This window comes from Stegastes partitus, unplaced genomic scaffold (assembly GCF_000690725.1).
Source record: "Stegastes partitus isolate 25-593 unplaced genomic scaffold, Stegastes_partitus-1.0.2 Scaffold551, whole genome shotgun sequence".
NCBI classification, from domain to species: Eukaryota; Metazoa; Chordata; class Actinopteri; family Pomacentridae; genus Stegastes; species Stegastes partitus.
Window position 1 is genome coordinate 51,754 of NW_007578282.1, and position 10,124 is coordinate 61,877.

Here is a 10,124-nt window from a genome sequence, read left to right on the forward strand (position 1 = left end):
ATCTGTTTTGTTTTTTTTAAATAAGCATTACACACACTGCTTCAAAAACATTCATAAATATTCACTATCAATTAACAGCGTTCATTTTTTGGAGGGTTAATCGGTTTAAACAGCCGCGCATTTTAAAGTCACACTAACACAGAACAAAAATGATATTTTCTTCGCTATGAAATAACGGCACAGACGCAGGCCTGTAGTCAAAGTTAAAAGCAACTTACTGCAGCAGCTCTCAGTCCTCCGCACCACCCGACTACACAGTCCGGAGAAAGGTACTGCATCCTCACTGCCACAAAGCCCTTTCTTCCTCCGATAAGGGGAAGCCAGCAGCTGCGATTCCGGACAGTTAAGATTATATATGATGTGTATATATCGAAGGTTTGTCAGCTCTTCCAGGCCATAAAACCCACTTAAATGACACCACGTGCTTCCTATGCACCATTCACAGGCCCTGCTTGGGGCAATTGGCATATGTAACCTTGTAAACTTTAAAATACCCTAAAAGAAAGACATACAAAAAGGGATTGAATACATTGTCCACGCATAGGTTAGGCCTAACAGAGCGCAGAGAAAGTGGACGCTGCGCTGACCGGTTCACATAACCGTCAAGGAAGTTCAATAGGAAGCTATTAGTTTGAGAGGTGAGTTGATTTTTATTTTCTTTAAGTAGTGCTAGAGAGGAATTACCTCATAACCTTGGGCTACACCAGCGTCATACTGCTACTTGTGCTAAAGCTGTGCAGCCGAATACAGATGCCCGGCAAACTGGCATGGTTTTATGTCCTTTCTACTGGCAGATAGTGTTGTTTTAACTGCTGCGTAATGATGCCAGGTTTAAAGAGCAACGCGATATCATAAAGTGGCCATATGGCCACAGCAGCCATGACGCGTGAGTCTGCGGCCACAGGAAACCCAAAGTTTTGCATCCATGTTGTGTTGTAGGCGAGTGTTATCACAGCCCAGTGTGTCCCTTCCTTCCCTGACAAAACAGGAAACGGAGTGCGCCTGTGGTGGAGTGGTGGAAAAGGGGCAATAAAGTTTTATGAGGGCCTTAAACTTCAGAGCGCGTTTGTCAGTCAATGAAATGCCGTGGATGCCGAGCCAAACTACAGAAGCGAGAGCAGCTAAGAAAAGCAAAATAAACTGTATTCTTAGAAAAAAAAGAAAAAAAGAAAAAAACGTGCACGCTATAAACAGTTTAATTCAATAGGCTTGTAGCACTAAAAATAAATCAGCTGGATTAATCCACTAACCACTGATAAAAAGGGGGCAAAGATAAAATAAAATAAAATGTGCATAGTGACAGGAAATCTCCTCACTGTTAATGAGACTTTATTGGTTACAATCAACAAAACAGGCCATCTATCAGTTATTCTAGGCCTTGTGTTAACCAGGCACCTTTAGTTTACAAAGGGGAAGAGAAATAGCTCCATTGCACATTACAATATTTTCACATACAGTCACTGAAGTATACATCATGATTTAGATTCACAGATTATGACAGACAACATGGATGAAATCCACTCACAAAGACATTTCTCACTGGACACATCACACATTCAACAACATCCTAACTGCAACACATTGGAGAGAGTTTTGAGAAGAAAAACAAAAGAGGATGAGAAGTAACTGGTGGAGAACTATTTGCAGTCAGAATGATTATTTTTTTGCCTTTTATTTGATTCACTGACCTTAAAGTTTTATTACATGATGATATAGAGCTGGGAATGATGCAGGCTATGCCCAGCTGCCACTATCCTAATTAAGAACATAGATTATTGGTGTATTGTGCAGCTTTTTTTTTTTTTCTTCAGTGCACTGCAGACCAAAGCCTCGCAGCGTGAAGGACCCAGCTCCCCCTCAACCTCTTGTTCCCTTCGTGCAGCAAAGTGAGGTTATCATCGCATGGGCAGCAAATTAATTTAAAAATGTAAACCGATTGATCAAAGTGAGTGATATTCAATACATTAGGTCCCAAACTGCAGCAAGTGACACATAATTGGTGATGAAGCACACAGAGCGGTGTCATGATGTCATTGCTCCTAGCAGTTCATCCGAAGGTCAGGCGGCACTCCAGCACTGTGCAGTGTGGGGCTGAAAACGTGCTGCATGCACCCCGTTTCACCGGTGCACCTTCTACTCCTTCACTTTGATCTTTGAGTCCTTCTTCCACTTCATTCGTCTGTTCTGGAACCAGATTTTGATCTGCCTCTCGTTTAGACACAGAGTGTGGGCGATCTCTATGCGCCTGCGGCGGCTCAGGTACCGGTTGAAGTGAAACTCTTTCTCCAGCTCCAGAGTCTGGTAGCGGGTGTAACTGGTCCTGGAGCGCTTACCCTCCGATTCTAAAGTGGTATTAAAATCAGTTAGCTTTCAGCAGCATAGTAGTGGTAAATAAATAGAAATAAGAAGGCGACTGATTAAATTGCATTAAATAAACTAGAGGTATCCATAAAATAAGCATTGGAAGCAGGAAAAAAAAATCTGTTAATTTATGTCCCTTTCCACCTTCATTTAAAAGATCAAATATCTTTATATAACCTAATTTAACCTGATATTACTTACAGTGGATTTGTGCAATAAAAATTTCTCTCATGCTGATAAGGATGGTTAACTAGATCCTATAAATATCAGTGTAAAAAGGAGAGAGGGCCCTCTTATTCTTTCACATCCAAAACATAAAAAAAATACTAAATGATTGCTTCATAAATCTTATTGTAATATGTAAAACGTGATAACTAATAATATGTGGGCCTCCCTCTAAACACTGGCCTCGGCCTAATAGCGCTGCACAGGGGGGAGAAATGTGGTGGGAGAATAAACAGATATGTAAAATCCAAAGATTAGAAAAGTAGTGATGCTTTCCAGATATATTTACGCATTAACCAGGCGTGCTAAGTAAAGCAACAGGCCCGTGCAGTTGGATTTAAATGATTTCGACATCCCTGCTGTGTGCTGCTGGATATTTGCATATGGAGCAACACCAAACAAGAGCAGCTACTTTTTTTTTGTTGTTTTGCAGCAAATGTGCTCACTGTCCATGTTGCAGCCTAAATGCTGCAGCAGTGGTTCGAAGGCACGAAGAAAGAGCATGCCTATTCAAATCTTTTAGAGGTGAAAAGTTCATGATTGGGTCAGGGCATTGGTGTTTCCCAGAGTTCAATTTAAGGCTAAAGCTTCTCTCTCTACTGAGTCTGATGGTGTAAAACATGGAGCCTGGCTCGACTAAGACTATAAACGAAGCAAGGCAAAGAAGTACGGCTTAAGAGTTGAATTTGTAATATTATTTCATAGTTTTTATCACAGTTTTGTTCTCTTATCCAATTATACCACCATAAATCACACCACAGATCACCTCTTCACCGTAACAGAGCAGGTTTACGAGCAATGGATGCCTTTGTCATAAAATTTATGACCGCGAGTTTTTATTATTTCCTGCGTTTGGCCTATAAAACTCAAGAGGGACACTGAAACGGGCGAAAAGAAGTGTTGCAGCGTTAAGAGTGAATAAGGGAAAGCATCTTAGTCGCACTTTAGAAAATAGGCAAACTTTACCGTGGCTCATGTGCAGTTTTGTCATCCATGGATAAATCTGTGGCCGCTGCTCACTGTCCTGACGCTGGCTCACGTTTGTGTTTCGTTTCACCGATTGCGCGTTATCCGCGTTTCTATCGCTCTCCTGGCTCTTGTTGCCGCCGGATTTTGCGCTCCTCTCCGGGTCTCTGTCCGCCCCTCGTCCCAGCAGCTTGCTGCTGCCGTAGTTGAGCCCGCTTGCGTCCACAGACGAGCTACTGGAGACCATGGTTATCTGTGGTCCTGACGGGAGAGGAGTATCCGTGTTGCCACGCAGGCTAGTTTTCATCTCCTCCCGTTCAACAGAGGTCGTGGGGACGGGACAAGAGAATATCCCGTTCACATTAACACCCTCATAGCGGCTGGACCTGCGCCCAGAGAGATCGAAACTAAACATAGTGTTAGGAGAAGTTGTCTCGCTTGTTTGCCTGAGACTGGAGATGTCAACATACGAGCTCATTTTCAAACTACCACGGACACTTTAAACTAGACAGGGCTCTGCGGGATGTATGTGGCGGTTGTTTCCTTGTTTTTGTTGATCATTGCTTTTCTTTGTTGCCGCTTTTGGAAAATTCAGAGCTGCCTGCACTAAAAAAAAATAATCCAGAATTTATAGGTGGAGTGCGCTTTGGTATCTTTTTTTAATTCTTGATCCGACGTGCGCTGCCCAAATATGGGGTATTTGTGTGGGATCACGTGCACGTGTTGGCCAGTCATAAATTGGCTTTGATACTCAATGGGGATATTGATGAATAGGAGAAACGTGTCCGGTAAACTTTGAGCTGTTGGTTGTCGAGGACCAGGCAAGGATCTTTTAGCGCAAAAAAAGGGCAGGACAGTAAGACAAGAGCGTCATCTGGTGTCTGGTATGGGGCAGGACGGTCAGGACCGGCCAGAGCTCTCTGCCCCCTGACGCGCACTGAGTCCGCCACCAGTCAATAATAATAATACTAATAATGATAATAATTATTATAATAACAATAATAATTAGAATAATGGGAATTTCCAACGCTCGCTTGGCTAAAATATCTTTACGCACAGAACTTGTACGTCGCGAGGAGTTTGTGTCATGATAACGCCATCCATACGGGGATGTTATGGTGTTTAATTGGATACTGGACTACATCTCATTCCCGTACACCAAAAAATCCCAACCAGGAGGTCAAAAACCTCATATTAAAGAGTTCAAACCCCCTTCCAATTAGCAATGTCAATGAACATGTGTGCCCCACTTGCTTTTGCAGTATTCTGACCAAAAAGGTCATTATAACATCAAAAAGTAACTTCCACTCTCACGTAGCCTACTGGTTTTGGTGCGTAATTCAGAAAAGTTGCTTTTACGCAGTGGCTGTTCCCAAAAACACACAAGACGAAGGTGAAAGTTTTACAAATATTTTATTCCATGATACACAATTATGACAAAAACATGACTTTGTAACTCTCAAACAAAAGTGAAGAATTACTAGTGTACAAATCTATCTCACAAGGAAGCCTATTGTGATCCAAAATAAAAATAAAAACAAGGAAGAAGGAGGGGGGGAGGCTAAGCGCAATTGTATGTTTTGCAGCGTCTATCAAAGCGGCTAAATGCACATAAGTGTTCACTGGATTTACATTTTATACTGTTACTTTCATTATATACAGGCATTTCAGTTGTGTTTTGTGTGTGTGTGGACTGGAGACTCTCCGTGCAACTTTTAAGGTTAATGCAGGGCACTTTTTTTCTTCTTCTTCTTCTGCGGACGATTCAAGTAGTAGATTATTACTGTGATCAAGTGTCCGGCCGGGTCCCTTTTTTCCTCCCGGGGAATGTGCATGTACAATAATGAGTAAAAGTCAGACCAACACTGTATTTAGTGGGTTGATCAAAGAGTTCACAGTGACGGATGGGGTGTGGGGGGTAAATACACACATATTCCTGGTATAGGAAATAACGTAGAAATTAATACTTCTTTTTATTTTCACAATACAAGTGTGACATCGCAATAATATTATTAATAATAAAAAAAAACAACTCAATGCCCCAAATGTCACAAAGGGGGGGTTATACTGTGGTTGAAATAATTTGGATTTCTAAGGCTCAACACTCCTCAACATGAGATAAAAGTGGGAGAGCTGCGGGGTAGCATCATGCAGTGAAGTCGCTCTCAAGTCCATATAGATTTTTAGGTAGTTATGTTGGGTCTTAATGGTCATCAAGGTGTGTTTTTTTGTTTTTTATTTTCATTTTGTTCTTCTTTATTCTTTCTTCTTGTCCTCATCCTTCCCTTCTTCAATTGCGCCATTGCGTTCCTCCTCCTGAGAGGATCCTGTCTGTTCACTTCCAGTCACCGTGGAGGTCAGGTTGCTCTCTTTCTTCCATTTCATGCGTCGGTTCTGAAACCAGATTTTGATCTGGCGCTCCGTTAAACAAAGCGCGTTGGCGATTTCGATGCGTCTGCGCCTGGTCAGGTAGCGGTTGAAATGAAATTCCTTCTCCAGCTCAAGCGTTTGGTAACGAGAGTATATCTGACGTCCTCTGCGCCTGTCTGTCCCGTAGCCGACTCCTGCTGGGATACAAAGTAAAGTCACTAATTTGCTCGTGTGTACAAAGCGATAGCAAACATAAAAGAGAAAAGGAATCATGTCTCTGCCTGCGATTCTGCTTAGAGGCGGTTTAGCATAAGTTTGGCTTCATTGTTAAAAATCTTAATTGTAATCTGAACCAACAAAGTAAAATAAACACATTTTATCCACAATACAAATCCTCTCTTAAGGGTCAGCTTTCGCTTTATCATCTAAAACTGTGAAAACGTCTTAATGCAGCTTGTGTCTGAACGCTGCTGATTATGACTCCTAAATCATTCTTAAAATGAAAGCTGTTTGTTTGCACATGTAAAGGCCCATCTACAAGTCGAGGGGATACAGTAATGTTTTATGGGGGCCATAAAAAGTAACTTACTCTCTTGGTAAGACATATCGTAAAACTGGCCCATTTCCTTAATTTATTTGTCGTAGTAAAACTCACCGCTGTGTGAGTTCATTCGCTGCATCCACGGGTAGATCGGGATGTTACTTTTCTGGTCCTGAGCTCCTGCTCTTCCTTGATCCAGACTGTACTCTTGAGCAATGTGGCTTTGTGTATTGAGTCCCATGTTTGTTTGCCTGCAGCTGGGCAGCACGTCTTTGTCTTGAAGAAATACGTTTGATCCATATTCATACTGTGCCCTGCCAGAGCCAAAAACGACATTATCTTGAGGGGAGTAGAAAGGTGCGTATATCCGATTCTGGGTCACAGCTGCACCGTACGACGAAAAATGTCTCACTGTGTCATAGGTGGTGGAGTTTAGGGGCACGTTAGGCAAAACATCTTGACCACCGGATAAATGGCAGGAGAGCGACGGGTTTGCGAAATAAGAATTCATACCTTGCTGGTAACCCTCTCTCCAACTCTCCCCACTTCTTTATCGAGTCTCTTTTCAATCTCCTTCTCAGTAAATCTCCTTCCCGTGTGTGTGTGTCTGTCAACCAACCACACCTTTCTCCAAGGTCTTCTTTTTTTCCCTCGACTTTTCTGCCTCTCTTACTGGACCGTGGGCTACTTTGAGGATTCAATATTATTAATTTCCAATCTCCGGTTAAGACGCACAAACCCGAGTGTTATAGCCGAGGCTTGGCTCGGTGAGAGACAATATGACAACGTCAGCTGACCGTTCTCCACCAATTGAGAGGCAGGAGTTGAGGAGAAACTGTAGCTTTTAGCTCAGAGCTTGAACATTAGTGCTAAATGCCGATAAACACAACGTAGACTTGGAGTGGCACACTATATACGCAGCTTGGCTGGAAGAGAAGTTTTTTTTTTTTGCCTTTTTTTTTTTTGGCTCGACTTTTAAAGAGCATGTGGCGTTTGAGGAGAAAAGCACGATGCAGGATGTGGCCAATGTCATTCAGTATACAGTGATCACATTCAAGGGGAGGATGAAATTGGATTAAAAACACGTGGAATCAGGTCCAAATGTGTCTTAAAAGAGAGAAACTCTGAAATATATAATCAATGTACGCAGACAGAATGCAAAAACCTCCACTGAAGTAACTGTGTGTGTGTGTGGTGTGTGTGTGTGTGTGTGTGTGGTGTGTGTGTGTGTCCTGTACTCAGTTTTTATTTCACAACAGCACTGCAGACATATAAGCTGCAACAACTACAAGCTCCCATCCGCTTCTTTTGAATGAGGACTCAAATATATTGGCATTTATTTGTTTATCTCACTCCCCGTTTCCTAATTATCCCTTAATAAGGTTCCCTTTGAATTATCAGGGCATGTGAGCAATTTCCATGCTTTTGCAGCGAACTGGGGGAGGGTGTAGGTGGTAAGAATGCGTTTATGGTCTCTCTTCTGTGAGGGCAATAAAACAAGTGACGTTCCCCAGCTCACCAACAACTATCTCTGCAGCAAAGCCTCGCAACACAGGCGAGCAAATCTTCCAGGCTCCCAAATGAAAGCACTGATCAGCATGTGGAGGGCGAAGCAGAAAAATAAAAAGAGGAGGAGGGGGGGGGAGAGATCGCGTAAAGGTACGGCCAATTATAGCTTTTTAAAAACTGCGTCTGAGAGGATGACTTTTGCCACCATCTTGAAAAATCTAATCAGTTGTGCGACTGTCCAGCCACAGAAAAACAATACAAATTCCTCCACAGGCCAACAGTGCCCGGTGCGCGGCGCAGGTACAGTCTATTAACTCATAGAACAATGAACTGCACACTTCAGGTGATCATTTTTTTCCGGAATAGTACAAATGCAGCGTGTTAAAATGCTTATGCAGATGTTCCTGCCTTTCTTGCGTTTTCTTTTTTCTTTTTTTTTTTCTGATCATACTTCGACATTCCTCTGACACACACAGAGGAAACGAGAACCGATAATTATCTCAGCAGCAAATGATGGGTTTGGATATTACTTACTTTGGAGGTGTTTTTTTGCGCAAATCTAGCAAAACTTAAATTCCTTTCTGAGCGAAACGTGCTGCCTCTAAATGTAGCATTTGTTATATTATAAAAGACAGCGTCCCTCCCAGTCTCAGTTTTCTGTCTTCAATATAATTAAATCACTTTTTAAAAGCTTGACGCATTTTATTCTTGCAGCCTTTTATCCTAAAAAAAAAACGTTTTTACAGCTGAACGGAATTTGTAAACTATATGCATGCACTTGGAGCTATATTTCACATTATCTTGGCTCGTTTTGCAACAAACCATAATAGATACCAATATAATAATCAATGAAGCTATTGAACATGTCTGTTGAAACGCAGTCGCTCTGCGCTGCAGCAGCCTATTGGTTCGCCACCGCATTGATTTCTTCAATAGAGTGAATACGTGCAGCCTAAACGTGCAACACTGTTTGGTCTGTTGTTTGGGATCCTGAATGGACCATAAAAGAGACAAGAACAAAGAGAAGGAAGTAGCTGGTGCTATAAAAGTTTCCCCTTCGTGGCCATATGTGACATCCGCGTCGCGCAGATTTGGGGCAAATAAAGCGCAAAAGTTGGAGCCTGTAAAGTCCCAATATTGCCGCCTTGGGACTGTTTCTTTCCTCTTCTCTTTGATATTAAATAACGAATCAGTTGATTAAGAGGTACAACAAACATATTGTTCAGGAGGGGAATCCAGAATTCTATAAATTATTTCCCATCCCTCAGTGTAATTTAATTTCACTCAGAGGAGATTATGTTACTGAAAAGTAAATGTTGGAAAAATATGTAGATATAAAAACTTTAACTGCACCGTTAAATTTGAATTATAATATAAATGAAAGCAGAAATGTGATAAATGTGGTGTTTGGTGTTGTTACTTTTTTCATTTGTCATGCTCACGATGTCAGAACCAGCACGTGTATCGGATTTGTGAAAGCTTATTGTTTCATTACAACAATTCCTGTTGTCGTCACCGCGCAGTCGGCACGTTATAATTTACTCCTTCTAACAAACTTGTTCAAATTGATAGAACTTTAAATAGCTTGGGCCGAATTACAATGGAATTAAAATTATTTGCGATTTCAAAACACGGGATTTCCCCCTTTTTTTGTTGTTGTTGTTCACACGCACACGAAAAACACGCAGCCCCATAAAGTTTAGGTGGTAAATAAAGGCTGAACAGCGAAGCCAATGTGTGGACTGGAGAGGCTGGAATGCAGCGGAGGTTTGTGTCAGTGTGCAGAATTAGAAAGGTCATTCTTTCCCCCGTGTTTTAGTGTTTTATTGCGGCCCGAGAGGCAAATCACATGCACGGCTTTTGATGCACGGAGGAGAGGAGCCGTTTGGTCCACGTTTCCACGATTTTAAAAAGGACATTATGGCCACCCATGAGTGGAAAAACCAGGAAGGTCTGAGACGAAAATGATAAATTATTTAGAAAAGGCTGGTAAGACCCAAGGAAATTAATAATTAGCATTAATAATTCATTAATGGATGGTATATGCTCTTAATTTGTAGTTATCCACGGTGATGCGCAATGAGAGCGCAACGTAACTTACTATTATTATTATTATTATTATTATTATTATTATTATTATTATTATTATTAT

The 10,124-nt window shown here is 41.6% G+C and overlaps 2 protein-coding genes across 3 annotated transcripts; both read right to left on the reverse strand.

Moving 5' to 3' along the window:
* Positions 1-1,297: 1,297 nt before the first annotated feature.
* hoxc5a (homeobox C5a) lies at positions 1,298-4,030 on the reverse strand. Its single transcript, XM_008288281.1, has 2 exons — positions 3,553-4,030; positions 1,298-2,342 (listed from the first exon to the last, which is right to left on the reverse strand). Exons 1-2 carry the CDS (start codon positions 4,028-4,030, stop codon positions 2,134-2,136), a joined length of 687 nt encoding a protein of 228 aa, XP_008286503.1. The 3' UTR covers positions 1,298-2,133.
* A 918-nt stretch (positions 4,031-4,948) lies between these two features.
* Positions 4,949-7,773, reverse strand: hoxc6a (homeobox C6a). Of its 2 annotated transcripts, none has more exons than XM_008288279.1 (2): positions 6,578-7,773; positions 4,949-6,119 (listed from the first exon to the last, which is right to left on the reverse strand). In XM_008288279.1, the coding sequence occupies exons 1-2, from the start codon at positions 6,972-6,974 to the stop codon at positions 5,809-5,811; spliced, it is 708 nt and encodes a 235-aa protein (XP_008286501.1). In that variant the 5' UTR covers positions 6,975-7,773; the 3' UTR covers positions 4,949-5,808. The 2 variants fall into 2 exon arrangements, with proteins under 2 accessions (XP_008286501.1, XP_008286502.1); XM_008288280.1 differs by having other exon boundaries at positions 4,949-6,116; positions 6,578-7,771.
* Positions 7,774-10,124: the final 2,351 nt, after the last annotated feature.

Bases quoted from the DNA above. Each gene is read 5' to 3' on its own strand.
- hoxc5a (XM_008288281.1), bottom strand. From the start codon at position 4,030: ATGAGCTCGTATGTTGACATCTCCAGTCTCAGGCAAACAAGCGAGACA. The intron at 2,343-3,552 runs GTAAAGTTTGCC...ATACCACTTTAG, and splicing joins AAAACTGCACATGAGCCACG to AATCGGAGGGTAAGCGCTCC.
- hoxc6a (XM_008288279.1), bottom strand. From the start codon at position 6,974: ATGAATTCTTATTTCGCAAACCCGTCGCTCTCCTGCCATTTATCCGGT. The intron at 6,120-6,577 runs GTGAGTTTTACT...TTTGTATCCCAG, and splicing joins GCGAATGAACTCACACAGCG to CAGGAGTCGGCTACGGGACA.